The sequence below is a fragment of the Amblyomma maculatum genome, chromosome 5 (genome assembly GCF_055883805.1).
Source record: "Amblyomma maculatum isolate TAMU_Amacu chromosome 5, ASM5588380v1, whole genome shotgun sequence".
NCBI classification, from domain to species: Eukaryota; Metazoa; Arthropoda; class Arachnida; order Ixodida; family Ixodidae; genus Amblyomma; species Amblyomma maculatum.
In genome coordinates, this window is record NC_139348.1 from 129,862,281 (window position 1) to 129,878,406 (window position 16,126).

Consider the following 16,126-nt stretch of genomic DNA (forward strand, 5'->3'; position numbering starts at 1 on the left):
TACAATGTGTCAATGTGCCCATAGGCCCCTTATGTCGTGTCGCCTCACATGGCATACCTGAAAATGCTCTACGTGTACAAGATGCCGCTAAGCCGGCTAAAAATTGGCTAACCCAATTTTATAACACTTCACACCAAAATCTAACAATTCACCACCCACAGCAGATATGCACAGCCTTGACTGGAGGAACTAACAGGTCAAGTGAAGGAAGTGACAAGCACAAGAACCTTTTTTTCTTTCGTTTATTGGTCGCAAACCTTGCCATACATGTACACACTGGTTACTTAAGGTAAAACTCGTGCTTTATAGGACTTGGTCGCATTATAGCGACCCTACTATAACCTTTCACTCCATCACAAGCACACATGCCCAAATCAAAATACAAGAACCACTTTCTTCTCGGAAGGGCCACCGATCTGCAGGTTGACTATGTGTAATTTATATACATCACCATCAGCCCAGTGGTGTTCACCCGGGCCCCTCACAATGTCTCCAAATTACCCCTTTCCTACACCAGCCGCAGGCCACCGTCCTAGGAAACTGTCCTCTCATCACTGAACTTATTTCTGCAACGACTCCATGAAGCAAAAATTCACAACACAAAGCATGATATGGAACTGGAACTATAGAGCAAAAACTAACTGATTTTGAGGACAGGAGAGATGCAGTAAATGTCTCGGATATTAGTGAACAACTCGACATTGTGAGGGAAAGGAGTGAAGAAATAAAGATAGCGGAGGGCTCTGGTTAAATTTTCACCACCTGGGGTTCTTTAAAGAGCACTGACATCGCACTCTAAAAAAAAAATGCAATACAAAGCACAAGCTTATGGTTTAGTTTACAAACTTACGGTTCGTGCAAAGCAGACTTGAAAATTCCCAGAACCACAGTTCTGCAAAACACAAACAGGTTGTTATTTAGTGCCTAGACGCAAAAAAAATTCATACATCCACTAAACTTGCAAAAATGCAAGTGACCTGAGCCGAACTGATACGAGCAGCTACATGGTAGGAAAACAGCTGATCACTATTCGAACCAACAGTTCTAAAATCAGTAGCATGCAAAATGGCCACAAGATCTGCACGTTCCACTTACTACCATTTGATGGCAATATTTAAAGCACACCGGACACACAGTGGCCGTACACCAAGAACACTGCTTGTATAGAAGGAAAAAAAAATTAAAGGAAACAATTCTATCATGCTCGGGACACAAGCAATACGGCCTAATGCCAGCTGCAGGTTCAACACAAAATAAAAAGCAAGAAAATGAACATTGTCAGATGATCCAGCTCACTGACACTATTCAGCACATAAATAGCTTAACAAAACTGCCCTGACATTACCTTGGGGGTGCGTTAAGGTCCGTTAACGTTTGCGACTTGCAGAGATTATGTGACCGTTCTAGTTGAAGAGCGACTGTCGCAGGCCGATTGAACACTGCTCAATTTTCAGGCCTTGTGACTGCTGGTCGCAAACCGGTAACCAATCAGCGGCACAACTGAAGTGAATGGAGGTTAGTTTTCGGTTCAGCTTCTTTTTACTCTGTTGAACAGTCACGATCAACACGCCTTGTTTTGAACGAGACCAATTCGGAAAAGCAACCCGCAGGTCGCCTTTGCAGGTGCGAACATTTCTCAAGCCAAGCTGTTTCCTGGTCGAATGCGACAGCCAGTCACGCAGCCTTCACGACTCGCAAGTGTGAATGGGCCTTTACAGAGATAACAGGACTAACCAAAGTTTGCTATAACAGTAAAAGGGAAGCACTACTCTAATTTTGAAATGCGACATCACCCTAGATGGGACACCAAGAAAAAAACACTGCCCTATATTGATTAGATTTATGGGGTTTAGCGTACCAAAACAAATAAGACTATGAGGACGCCATAGGAGAGGGCTTCAGATAATTTCGAGCATATAACACCCCCCCACTTCGGCAGCCTGTAAGGCCAGAAAACGAGTTATCGGCGCCACTAGTCACTTTGGCAAGTGAACTGCGATCACATCAGCCCTTTTTGCTTTTGTCGCAGCTTATGTCTGAAGCTATGCCACACCATAGTTCGATTCCGAGCATGGTCACAGTGACCAAAGTCCTTTTTAATATAGACGTCGCAGTTTCGAACCTGGTGGTGGGGAAAAAAATACATTTTGTCTCTGAACAAAAGCGTCCTGGGCTCGTATTTCGAGTTTGCGTCATTATCAACAATGTCACTATCTCCCCGACCTTGAGTAAGCTGACTGGTGGAAACGCCGAAACATGATGTTGACACCTCTTCCGGTTCTGTAGTGGCAACACCCGGTTCACTAAACGAAGTCCTTGGTGCCACTTTAACAAGGACTTGGAACGCAGCAACAAGATGCGACTACGTGCCGAAAGGCATGATGCAAAGAAACAAAACAGCACAACAACAAGATGTAAATATATAACGCTTCAGTAATTCATCTACGTCTTCGTGAACACTTGCTTCACCCCTGTGCCATTCTATTCTCACAGGGAAAACGAGCGTTCTATTAATACCATTCACATCTGAACCGAAAAAACTCGCGGGATTATTTATGCATACTGCAATTCTTGAAGTGATTTTAGCAGGGTGGGAATATATAAGAAAGGATACAATTCAAGGTAGGGGGAACAACAAGTGTAAACAACAGCATGATGTTTCAATAGTGTAAAAAATAATATAAAAGCACCATGCATGATAAAAGAAGTCATGATAAAAACTTACGCAAGACCTACAGATTGCATTCAATTCAAATAATTTAGAGGATGGCTGAACGAATTGATTGTTGGGGAGAATTCCAGACAGTGCTATACAGTTTTCGGAAAAAGTGATTACTTAAAAGGTGTTATTATTTGTGCGAAAAGGGAAATTATCAGCCAGATTAAATCATATAGGAGACAAAAAATCCCCTTGACCCTGTTCTATAAATGTTGAAGCCAATATACTCGCCACACCAATTTCTAACCTAACTCTCTGCTTGGCATGCTGGGTTTGAATTCTCTCGGAAAATAAAAGGTAACATTCAACATAACAGCACCCAAGCAATGGTTTAAGGTTCAACACGGCAGCCCAGGGAAATTGTGCTAATGGCGACAAGAGACACCAAGATCTACGGATGGCAACGGAAGCAAATAGCTTCATTACTAGCCGATGGCCTGAATCCATACTTGTGGAGTCACTACCAACTTATAAGCTCCAATGTGTGGCACTGAAATGGTGTGGTCATTGGTAGACATGGTGCCGACGTCACTTCCGGCATGTCTTGTGGGACTTTGTCCTCTGCCTTATGACCTTGTAGAAACGCTACTCACTTCACAACACAGACAAACAAACCGGCCGATCACCTAAAATCGCAGCAGCGCATTAACCCATTACCGAGATACTTTCCTCCGTCAAAGAAAGAGAAGCAAAAGCGATCCCCGCCAGAAATCTAGATCACGCCAAATATTATTATACTGACGTCCACTACGTGGGAAGACGTCAGTCCAACTGTGGCCTTGGGCCTATTTGTCACAGAAACAATGGTTCGCACGACGGCAGTTCTCAAGGGAGCGACAAAAACTCAAACGAGTGTACAAGCTGTCCAACTGCGTCAACGCACGGAAGATCACCGAGAGTCAGACAGACAAGGCCAATCCAGAGTCATAGAGCAACTAAAGAATACACTGCAACAGAAGATGACATAGCAGGAAGCAGACTGGAGCAACGCGCTACTTCCTCCAGTGTTCTCTCCAATAGCGTTTACAGTCTTTTCCATACACGAGCAAGCTAGCTCCGCATCAGGTTTTACCACAAAGCACACATTCCTGCACACAACTCTCTACAATTACAAGACCGGTAAACTTTTAGGGGAAAAGTGACCCACAGTGGGGTTGTAGAAAAATCTTTGTCAAAAGACCAGTAGGTTTGCTTCTGAACCATACCATATGGCTTATAATGCATTCAAAGTGTTGTAAATCATCTGGAGGTCAGATCTCTTGCCCCACCTTCTCCATTGACAAATATTTATGATTATCAAAGGAGACTTAAAAGCAGATCCCCTGGGCTATAAACTTTTGATAAAGACTGTACCTGGACTCCACAGCATGCCAACGTAAGCTGTAACGCCGCTCGAGAAAGCGGTCTCTGCTCACGTGTCCTACCGTCCATAGTGGCACCAGGGGGGATCGGAATGCCCGAAATTTTGCACTCAGACACTGCACACTGGCTAGGGCATTTGGCAAACTGATATCCCAAAACTCATATAAACTGTGACTGTGTCATCTACATTCTACTACATTCCCTTCAACTACTTCTTCCATGCCCGTAGTGGATACTACTAATCATCCATATCAACTTCAATTCAGCTGCACAACAGCAAGGTGAGCCATCAAGTTTGCAAGTGCCTTAAGCGGACGCAACCAGGCATTACATCATGGCTTGGACTGAAGCTGAAAACAAAGCTCCACCTCTCTCCAGGCAATGTACACAGTTGTGTCCCCCATATTGGTATATACAAGGATCGCCTTGTGGTATTTATCAACGGCCACTAAATAATTTTCGAGTCTGTCCTTGTAGGTGTCTCGATTTCAGGAGATGCCTTAATCTTGATTTCCATGGATGGGAAACAAAGAATTCACAATGTTCCACGGGAGACGTCAAATTACGCTTCAAAATGCACCCCAGGTTACATTGAAAACTATTAGTAGGCATTTTCTTTTTTTGATCCAGCTCTTCAGGATAGCTAAAGACATTTACCACCAGACTAAGATGCTGCTAGAAGCCAGCATTTTAATAAACTTAGGGCGAAGTGCAAGGAAGGAGGCAGCAGATATAAATTGCAATGCATGATGCATGCATTTAAGGCCTTGCCTATAGATAAAAGTGGCTTATCAGTTCCCTCCAAGTTTTAGTATGCTGTTTACATTTTCTTGCCAGGCCCTCTACTGTGATTGTAACCTCAGCAGTTTGACATTGCATTACAATCATAATAGTATTTATTAATTTTTTTTTTCCGAGTCCTCAAGTTCCCTCTCGCACTACATTAGTGAAAGTATCATAAAACAGTCATCTTTCTATCATACTCCCATTTCTGCTGTAGTTCATAACAACAGCATCAGAACAGAGAGCGTGGCTGCTAGCACATAAATCTGCGAAAAATGTCCAAGTCAGCAAATGTAAAATCGCAGGAAACTAAGAGCCTTAGACATCACACACCAAGGAAGGAATATAAGTAGGCTAATTCGTACCACCCCAATATTTGTCAACTGTGACCGCATCATCTGAATTCTGCTCACACACTTCTGAAACTAAGCCTGGCCACCGCAGTCTGGCTATGGAAATATGCTGTTTTCAAAGCGGAGTTATGATTACGTCAACCACTATTTTACTGTCCGAATCACTTAGACTGGTACACACAAACATCTACTGAAAGCCAATGATCACAGATTTCCGATACGCCATGTCACAAGTATGGGAGTTGTGGCAGGCATGAATATTCTACTTTCAACGCCTAATTTACGAACGCCGAAGTGCTTAAATTTACATCGAAACATGCGAACAATGGACAAGGCAATGAGTATAATTGAGCACAATAACTGGACTGAGATACACAACCAATCGGAAAGCAGACCTAGCTATGAATGTGCAGCAACATCTACCATTTCGGCAAAGCAATGGTACAACCCAAACGCAGCAGAGTCCAAACCAGCACTCTTTTAATGACTAATGTGGTGCTAAATATAGCTGTGGGCACTCCTTTTCCCTTTAGGTATCCACAGACAATCTTGGAATTGCCCATGAATGAAACTGGAGAATCCAAAACAGAGTTCATTTCAAAGCATAGAGATGATGACATGCATTCTACATCAAACCTCAATCACACATGCACAATTAAGCGCTACTTCGAGGTCAAAAGACCAGCATGACTGTTAGACATGGGTTTACAACATTTATCATTCAATGGAGGAGAGATGAAAAAAAAAAATTCTGCGGTCCCCAAATCTGCACCCGGTTCAACGGAACGCAACAAAAAGAAGGCACTTGTTTTCACTGCAAAACCAATGTTAGACACAGTGCCTGTCTTTGCTGTCCGTTTCGGAACATGCCGTGCAAGAAAAGGGGGCAATGCCAAGATCAACGGCCAAGTCCTCCGCCTCATCTTTTAGGAAAGCGCAATTATTTTTTTTTTGCGCTCGAGGTTACGTGCAAGCCGCGCTAATATCTGTACATGTGCCTTGGGATGTCCCTGGGCAAGGCACTCCCGCTCAGTCCAATGAAGCACCTGTTGCGTGCTACAAAATCCTCCTTCTTGAAGTGCTGGAAGCATACTCGCGGACTCAGGGGCCGGTTGATTTCGGGGTCAACATGGATCTTCTCCAGCCAGGTGTTGCGTACCGTTTCGTCGGTGGGCAGAGCGAACAGCCACAGGCCTGTGAAGAACTCGTCTTCGGTGGATGGGCATCCGGGCACGCAGCACTTGTACATGCTCCCTTCTGTTTTCACCCTGAAACGCAAGGGAACCAGACGTCAGCGACGACATTGTCTATGTTTGGCAGCAAGAATTCGCGGCAGAGGTTGTGAAACAGAGCTCTACAAAAACACTCAGAGTGCTGCTCTTGGGGTTCCTCCAGGACTTTCGTTTACACTTACCTCAAACCCCACCTTTTCTTTACCAACTGTTATTAATCCGCCTTTTCCACAAGGCCGCTCTGCACATGCACGCCTCTCCCCTGGTTTAAAACAAACCACCAACCCCAGCTGCACATGAGCAGTTCTGGCCTCCGCGATCGGTGCAGCCGGAACTGATCCCGGAAGCCATGTGCAGTTAATATTCGTGACAGACGTAAGAGACAGATGGCGGTAGCTGTCATGAACACAGATCGCCATTTCGCTGGCCGCTACATCTCCCAAGGACGTTTTCAACCAGTAGCAGACGAATTTTGAACCACTCTCAGAGGGCAGCACATTTTGTGAAAAAAGGTGAATTGTATGCAGGCACTTTTGTTTTCTTTTAAAGGACACACTCGTATTTGCACAACCATTCTTACGTAGCCTGATGCTGGTAATCATGAGTGGCAACCGCAATGACGACTGGTGGTGGACAAAAAGGACGTGCTGAAAACAAATATAAATTTCACCAGCCAGACAATAACTCGACATTTTTAGTGTATAGTACCATCCACTTCAGTTTCCACACTCGAGGCTGTTACGGCACAGTGACGTACACCCCGTCAATGAAAGTTTCAGTGGGCCTCATCACAGCTTCATCTAAGAGAATTCAAAAAACTGTGGCGCCATCCAGTGACAAAAGCTAACAACACGCCATTCGCAATGCGAAATGAGGGGCGGTTTTTATTTAAGGGCGCATTGGAGAGAGCAAGAAATATAAAATATAACAAGCATTCTAGAAGAAAAAAAAGAACAGTGTGCACTCGTGAAAATCGAACATTTTCATAAGATGTGGTCAAGTGGGGTACTACAATGACAGTAACAATGTTTCCCTGGAAGATGTCTCCACAGTAGTTTTTATGCGATTTTCAATGGCAAAGTAAAAATGTAAGGCCTCGTTTCTTTGATACTGTAGTGCTTCATCTGCATTATTTGAGGCGAGATCTTTTCATTTCCACCATAATTCCATTATATATTTTGGGACAGTCCACGACACACGATTACACGATATGAATGACACCATCAAGCAACATAAAAACACGCGAAACAGAGCCACCACTGATGAACAGTTTATTGCTTAGCGAGTTTCTTTACAAAAGAGAACATCATTTTAGCGGCTTCCTCCTGCAGCTTTAAATTCTGCTCTCTAAACTCGAATTCTTTTTCATAGAATTCCTGCAAAGCTATATGCTGCTTCTGATAAGCTTCGAGGAACTGCCTGACGACTGCCTTTTTCTCTGCAAGTAACCCAGCAGAACTACTAGACGCTGAAGTGTCTTCTAGGCCTCCGGAGCTGGAAGGATCATCGCTGGACTCGCTGCTGGAGTCATCTCCTAGGCCTACCTCCGGGCCCTGCATCCCACTGGAGGTGAGCTGAAACAATTAGAGATGCGGCAAATGTCAGTATGCAAGGGACAGACCCACAACCATTATGAAAAAAAAAAAAAAAAAAGCTTTGCACACAGTGAATGCGTGACGAAGCTGTATGCTAAGCGCCACATTTGTCCAGTTCATGTGAAACTGCACTCATATAAACTAACAGTATATAAAGAGCATCTTTATAGCTACATAACTCTTGCATATAGTAAGCTGTGCAGTACCACATAATGAACGCCACCTGAAGCTGTGGGCAATGACGGACTCGTACGACATAATTACAACAAATGGTTTGGTTTCGTTCACGAGGTTTAACGTCCTAAAGCAACTCAGGCTATGAGATACATCATGTGGGCGGCTCAGAAAATTTCCACCGCCTGGGGTTCTTTAACATGCCCTGACATCACACTGCACACAGGTGCCTTGCTTTTTCGCCTCCTTCGAAAGGCAGTCGCTGTGGCTGGGATTCGATCGCGCATACTCAGGCACAGCAGTCGAGCGCACTAGTCACTGCACCACAGTGGTGGATTATGCAATTACAACAGAAGCAGACTGCTATCCTTATACTCACGTAGTACGGGCTGCTATGAATGCCACTTTCCTGCAATGAGTGATTTTAGTTACGCTTGCAGCAACTTCAAAAGACAGATCAGCCAAGAAAGTGGTAGTTTCATCAATATGTACAGTCAGGGGCAAAAGTTTGTGGGAAGCAGATTTGTGGGAAAACATTTATTTCTTCTTTGCCTTGCTAGCTTGTCTTCCGATATTTTTTTGTCTGAACGGGACGTGCATGCCCCCTCACAATTCAGCACATTTCATTCTCCCTATCTGCCCAACCGCACGGAAATATTTTTCCACAAACTTGCGTCCCGCAAACTTTTGTCCCTCATTGTACCTCCCTTACACTGCACTTGCCTTCTTTGCCAACAAAAGTATTAAAATACTGTCAGGTGGTCCAACCATACAATTTCAACAGCATGAAATGCAAGGTGGAAATTCCTAGGTTCTTTTCAAATGCAATGGCATCCTGCTCACTCCCTCAGCAGTGGCCTCCTGGCGACAATCCGTCTCTTGAGTCAGGCTTGCCTCCCGGGCAGGTTGATTGGCAAGGAACTTCCGAAGGAGCCATGCCTTCGATGGAACTTCGCCTTGCCCCACTTTGTCCTTTTTCAGCTCCCTGGAAAAGGATAAAGTTTTTCAACTACAGGGCACACTCAGGATGTTTGCTCGTGCAAGGCTGCAAGCGTAGAGTTCTTGGCACTGCCTATGAGGTTACCATGTCCTGCATGCAGTTCTATAAATAGTTTACTATTAGTATCGTTCAATGGCCTCAGCTGCAGCGATAAATTTAGCGAAGCAAGAAATTCTGCCCACGGTCACTAAAGTGCATGTGCGAAAGATCTAACGAGACTGCAACAACTGCAAGTTTACCTACGAGCATTTATTTTCAATTTTGCCCCAAATGCATCAAGTTACAGACGTTACTGGTACCAGAAAAAAAAAACGCACTGTGGTCAAATTTTTGTCACTACCTACATCGTAAAAAGTAAACTGAAATCACTAGAGCATTGTTCAACATGGACCACTAGTAGCAGTGATAAAGCGAAGTGAAAGATTTGGCATGAGGTCATCGCAGTGAACGTGTGAAAGGGGTAATGTGACTGCAACATGTGCACGTTAAACGTCTCAAAGCAGCTCGGTCTACGAGAGACATCACGGTAGAGGGGCCCAGAAATTTTGACCACCCGATGTTCTTCAACATATACCAAACCGCAAAGCACATGGACACCTTGCTTTTTTATTCAGCTATGTCTCAAAACTGCTTTCCAGTGGGCATCACGAAGGTTGCTCTTTTCTTGCTTAAAGGGACAGAACACTAAAATTTAGGTCTGAAATTTTTTTTGTCGCAGCGGAAAGATTTATAATTAAAATGTTTGATTCCATAGTGGTTTGGGTAGAAATGCTGTAGAAAATTTGTACCAAGAATTTTTCAATCAGTGCATGCGCCCGTTTTTATGTAGTCCGATGCTGGAAACCATGAGCAGTGCCCACGATGACGACTGGTGGTTGACAAAAAAAGATGTACTTAAAACACATATAAATTTCATGTGCCAGAGAGAAATTAGACATTTTTTTGCTTAGAGCAAGTCCTTTTCAGTTTTACACTCAAGGCTGCTATGGCACAATAACGCACGCCTCGTCGACGAAAGTTTTACTGGGCACTATCATTGCTTCATTCACGAAATTTCAAGCACTGTGACACCATCTGGTAGTAAAACTCGAAAGCATGCCTCTTGTAGTGTGAAAGGAGGGATGGTTTTTACTAACGACGCACTAGAAAGAGCGCAAAATATAATAAATTGTGACAAGCACTCCTAGAAGAAAAAAGAACAGTATGCATTTACAAAAATCGGTGATATTTTGCTCACGTGTCATGTGAGGTACTAAAGATAAAGTAATAAGGTTTCTCTGCTAGATAGCGCCTCAGTTGTTTTCATGCAATTTTCAATGGCAAACTAAAATTGCAATGCCTCTTTTCTTAGATATTGTAGTGCTCGATCTGTACTATATGAGGCAAGGTCTTTTCATCTTCACCCTAATCTCATGCAAATTTTTGGCCAGTGTTCTGTCCCTTTAAAGGGCTTGAAGAAAGAGGCGGAAGTTCTGATCGCAATGCCATCCGGCACAGAAAACAAAGCAAAGTGAACATCTAAACAGCCAGCAGCGAAATATCCATGAAAATGTCACACACGTATAAAAAAAGGTCTGCTTGGATTTCATTTTCTGGACTTGTCTTTACATTATGCTAGGATCTTAAAACAGTAAAAATGTAGCAGCAACATCCAAGTGCCCATGGTGGCCCCGGCAATAAACACCTGCAGGTGGTGACAAGAGAAGCTATTGATTTCTAAGCTGAACAAATAAAACAATATGTGTTAGTATTAAGCCTCTCACTTCTGCATCTTTGTGCAATGCTTGTTAGGGGCGCTAAAGTACAGCAACTCTTCCACCTTTGAGCTGCATGGCATAGCAAGTGTCAGAGCTCCTTTAGTGAAGAGAGGTGCCTTTGTTCGAGGGACCTTTGCAGACTGCCGTATGACGAGGATACAAGGTAAAAAGCTGACTGGTGCAACAAAGGAAACCTCCTCGTTTATTAATAACAATAAAATTAAAAAAAAAAAACACCGCAGCAAAGGCACACATCATTCAGAATGAGAGCCACAACGATCAGGCATGCAGCGAAAAAAAAAAAGGATCAAGGTTTGCCCCCCTCCCCAGGCAACCCCTGGCTCAAAAGAGAGAATGCTTACCTGTACTTGTTGCCAATGGTTCCCTATTTCGATTCCAAAGACTTTCGGCAGTGTTTCAACGCTCTCTACACGGAGCGCTTCCTCGACTGCCACAAACTTTACCATTCCACTTGTTCCGAAGCAAGTCGCACAGGCAGAGGTCTTGCCACGCACGTACAAGCACAAACGTAATTAAACTTGGCCTCAAACGAGTGCAATTCAGAACATCCCCTTTAAGTGGCTTCAGCCATCGAGTGCACAAAAACTAATCGAAATGAAAGTAACATTTAAATAAAGTTACAGAACAGACAGCCACTGCAAAAAGTACCACGGTAGTGCAGACACTGCTGCTTTAGCGACAAGCGCTCTACAAGGGAGTCGAAAGTTCCGTCGTCAAAGCCCGTGGTAAGGTAGCAGTAAGATTAGTATTCCTCTTTTACTTCATTTTGAATAAAAATAAATATATTGCTATGCAACAATACATGAACAATACGACTATAATGCTTCTGACATGTTTAAAATTGTTTTGAGCGGATTTATTCTCGCCAAGTTCTGCTGTCAAAGAAAGACTAAAAAACTTATTAGGTCCCTAATGTCAGTTGATTTGAGTGCCATTCAAATGCCATGTCATGTAGAAGCAAAGAAATGTCATTTGCTGGAAATGAGACAAAGGGGCCCTCGAAATCTGTGTCAACTGAGGATAAAGAAACCAGAAATACCGATAGATATTGAACTGCCCAGCATCCTCTACAAAGAAAATTTTTATCTAGCATACATCGCATCAGGGATACTGGTGATCAATATTAGAAAGGCTCTGCGTTCCCTCTCTAAACTCAAGCAATGGACCGAGCAAGGAATAAAAAAAACACTAAAGACCAGTCAGGGGTGCACCTGGCCCAACATGTTGACTTGGTCAATGACTAATTCTTTTTACCATACTACCATGCCTGACCACACGAACTTTCATCGAACCCTTGACTATAATATTTTTGCTTCTAGCTAACCATACCTAGCTAATCGTAAGACAATGGAAAGTAGAAGACAGATTTGCTATTAACATCGCTATAGCTTCTGGACATCCAATGATAGCCTCTTACTTCTGGTGTCATATGTGTCATATATCAGTGGACGTCACCATGAAAGTGGAATTTAAAATTACTATCGGCTTACTCTCGAGGGCTTGTAAGGGACATGAACAGCCTTTACTCTAAGCAATGCATGCATTTTATAGCCACTTTCAACCATGAAACCATGCAACTAGGGATGAATACAGAGGCCAGGGATTGGCCCTTTCTCGGTAAAATTTTTTTTGACTCAATCTGCTGATCCTTTTCAAAAATAAAGGTTAAATTTTTTTTTCTTAAGTATATCTCTTGCCCCACTCCCCTAAAATGGAGGTCTAAAAGCTGCCTGTAGCTTCTGGACAGCCAATGATAGCTTCTTCTGACGTATATGTGCTTTACAATCAGTGGACGTTGCCGTGAAAGTGGGAATTTAAAATTACTATCAGCTTACTCTCGAGGGCTTGTAAGCGACAAAAATGCTCAGTAGCCTTTACTCTAAGTAATGCATGCATTTTATAGTCACTTTCAACCAACCACGCAACTAGGACTAAATACAGGGGAAAAGAATTGGCCCTTTCTCGGTAAAAAATTTTTTCGACTCAATCTGCTGATGCTTTCTAAAGATAAGGGTTAACTTTTTTTTTCCTTTAAGTATGCCTCCTGCCTCAGTCCCCTAAAATGGCCACCTAAACGCTGCCCACTAACTCATTCTGGATGTAACAGACAACTTGAAACGTCGGCTAGCCCCATTTCATTGCTTTGCACCATTTTTCGTGCACTATGTGAAAAAGTTTCGGCTGCATTCCTTTCCGGCCCTCTACAGTCAAGCTCGCATACAATGTGCAGTCTGTAAATACTACTACAACAGTGCTGCCGCTCTTATCGTTAGCGGTAGCAGCTACGTCCACTGCAGGGCAGAGGACTTGGCCTTCGATGTCTGATTAACCCTGTATCAATGCCCTGTGAGCCTCAGGGCATTCGTACCCTCTTTACCGTAGCACCCTGTTAGAAGGCTACAAACCATAAAAAAGGAGCATTCACTTACAGCGGTAACCTCACAGGCTCTACCCGCGTGTCAGTTGCGAGCATCTCCACATTCTCGTCTCCAATGATGGCGGGGTCCTCTTCCGGTGCCTTGCGCTTCCTGCCACCTCGTGGAGTTGTAGCCTTGACCACACTCTTTCTTCCCGACACAACCTCTTTCTTCGCCTTCCCCCTCGACGACGTCTTTGCAAGTCCATTCTCCTTACTTTGCGCACGCACTTTGCGAGAGCCCTGCGTCTGCTTGGCTGTCGCCGCCTGTCTGCCAGCTTTTATCGTGCTTTTCGTCTTCTTTGAATTTTGTGTTGCCTTCTTGTTTCCAGCCGCTTCAGCGTTGAACCTGCGGGTGGGTTTTAGTGGTGCGTCCTTCGGCTTCTTCCCGCTGTTGCGCTGTGACTGGACTTGGTTGCCGGATTTGGCCGCTGCTGCCCTCCGTGGTGTGTTCTTTGCCGCGACCCCAGCTGTCCGCTGGGAATTTGATTTCCTCACATTATTTTGGCTGCTTGATCCACCCGCCACATTCCCAGCTGCATGCTTCGCGGCTTGTGCTCGAGCATTGGATCTGGACAAGTCTTTTCGATTCTGTGAACGCTTGCCCCTGACTTTGGCTTTAGCTTTGGTGGATGGCTTGGAGCTGCTAGCAAGCTTCTTGACTTTGGTAGCTGCGTTCGAGGCGGCTGTTGGAATGACGAGTGAGATAAAACATTTATTCACAAGAAAGAAAAAAAAGGGGGGGGGGGGGGGGGGGGGCAACAAAATTTGGTTACGAAACACATGCTAACACATAAAAGGTGCATAGCGATTTCTAAACAAGGAACTGAACGGACACTTGTCTTAACCGAAGAAATAGTGCCAGGATGCCATAATGACACTCTAGCTGATCATTGCTTGCGAAGCAAACAGAACACAGTGCAAACAATGCGCTTAATTAGCTATTCACGTTGGTATGAGTGTTGCGTGTTAGGATCAACATCACTGCTATCATTTCAAGCTAGTTCAGGTTTATGGCATGTGGAGTTAACATTCCACAGGAACACACGGGCTACAAGGAATGCAGCAGTGGAGGATTCTCAAACTGGGTCAATGAGGGATATTAGTTCAACACTTGATGGAATTCCAACCAAATGTATGATGGTGCCAGGCAAAAAGCTCTCATTTGTTACCTGTCTTAAGTAAGCTGCAGCCAAAACTCGCTTATCTTATAGCTGATACAATCAGTGGAATAGCCCCTAAACGTCACCCCTTCTTGTTGCCCATACAGCCGCTTCAGCAGAGCTTGTATCATCTGCATTGCCTGCTACCTGCTCTGCCTTATAGATGTGCACAAAATATTAGAGACACCTATAGTGCCTATCTTGTACCTCGTTCTAGAGCTGTTAGCATTCACAGATGTACGAAGTAGCCTATAACAAACCAACACGCTCAGATAATTAAATGTATTTCACACTAGCCACTTTTTTAACTTAGGTGGGAGCCTTTGTATCTACTTTTCCTTTTACAGCAGTGATTACGCGACTCTCATTCAAAATACCAATTTAATGTCAGCATAGCAAAAATGTTCCTTAAGAGCTCTAGGCTCCGCGGGCGCGCTTTTCATGACGTTGAAAAACACCGCGCTTCAGTGCGGACTGAAACTGCAGTTATTTTAGCCTGTCGTCGATGAACGGCTGAGAAAAAGGGTTTCAGCGTTTCCAATTCCAAGAGGCAGGAGCCAGCGAGAATCCAGAGCCAATCAGGTTTCCGGCACAAAGCAGCTGGGACAGCAGGCAGTAGCGATATGGTAATGACGTGAAAGCCATTACAACAGCGAACTGTTGGATGAGATGGTGCATTTTTCAAGAGAAATGCGGCGTAAAGCAGAACACACGTGAAAGACAACAAACAGCACACGTGTGATGTTCTGTCAGCCTTGATGAGCCGTCTGCGTAGCGTCACCGCTCTCTGGCCATTATATTCGTTCGACAGCCTGCGCATTTAAAAAAAGGAGGCACAAAAGGCAAGAAAATGCATGTAAGGCAGAAACCAACAATGCGGAAGTGTAGAATAGATAGTTGGTCGTTCACAAACAGGCTAAACAGCTGCGTGTTCACGCTTGGTTGTCAGTCCCGTGTGCGTGATTCATAACCCTGAAGCGCGATGTCCATATACCAGAATACAAAGCGCACGATGCCTTCAATTCGTGCATTTTTATGTGGTCGTACCTACTGCATAACTGGTTTTTTTCTGGGGGAAAAAAGCAGTACCAGGCAATCAAGAATTTGTTCCTATGCCCCTACCCGCGTCTAGACATCAACCGCCGACGAAAAGAAATGAATGGTATGTATTGCAACATGTAGGCTCTCGTGCTGAAGGTCTGGGCATCTGATGATGGGATGCTTGAAAGCGTCGGACTTAACACGCCTATTTTCGAAGCCATGCATTTTGATCGTACGCCGTTGCTATGAGCTTGAGTTGGCGCCTTTCAATCGCGCACGAGAAGAACGACTCACCTGCTGCGCGGCGCGAGGGTGCCATTCGTATCTGCCACACGACGGCCTCTGATCCTGGTCTGGTCAAGTAGAATCAACCACAACACGGTAAACTCCGACTGCAATTGATCCCGATCTTGCCAGACGTTAAGCCTCCTTCGAAAGCGCAATTGGCGCGATCGAGATTATCGCGTTTTCGCTCCAGATCGGGAGCTGCCGCAGGTACCCTCGAACCCA

General features: G+C 44.3%; 1 protein-coding gene across 2 annotated transcripts; it reads right to left on the bottom strand.

Annotated features, from left to right (window-relative positions):
• Positions 1–224: 224 nt before the first annotated feature.
• On the bottom strand, positions 225–16,109 carry LOC146189536 (uncharacterized). Of its 2 annotated transcripts, XM_084604312.1 has the most exons (4): positions 15,911–16,109; positions 13,426–14,098; positions 9,062–9,203; positions 7,704–8,023 (listed from the first exon to the last, which is right to left on the bottom strand). In XM_084604312.1, the coding sequence occupies exons 1-4, from the start codon at positions 15,933–15,935 to the stop codon at positions 7,721–7,723; spliced, it is 1,143 nt and encodes a 380-aa protein (XP_084460438.1). In that variant the 5' UTR covers positions 15,936–16,109; the 3' UTR covers positions 7,704–7,720. The 2 variants fall into 2 exon arrangements, with proteins under 2 accessions (XP_084460439.1, XP_084460438.1); XM_084604313.1 differs by lacking the exons at positions 7,704–8,023; positions 9,062–9,203 and adding an exon at positions 225–6,485.
• Between the last annotated feature and the right edge of the window lie 17 nt (positions 16,110–16,126).

What these genes read in the sequence shown, in the direction of transcription:
- LOC146189536 (XM_084604312.1), bottom strand. Translation starts at nt 15,935, where the DNA reads ATGGCACCCTCGCGCCGCGCAGCAG. An exon ending in ACCCTCGCGCCGCGCAGCAG is followed by an intron (nt 14,099 to 15,910) that starts GTGAGTCGTTCT and finishes TCATTCCAACAG; the next exon opens with CCGCCTCGAACGCAGCTACC. An exon ending in GAGCCTGTGAGGTTACCGCT is followed by an intron (nt 9,204 to 13,425) that starts GTAAGTGAATGC and finishes ATCCTTTTCCAG; the next exon opens with GGAGCTGAAAAAGGACAAAG.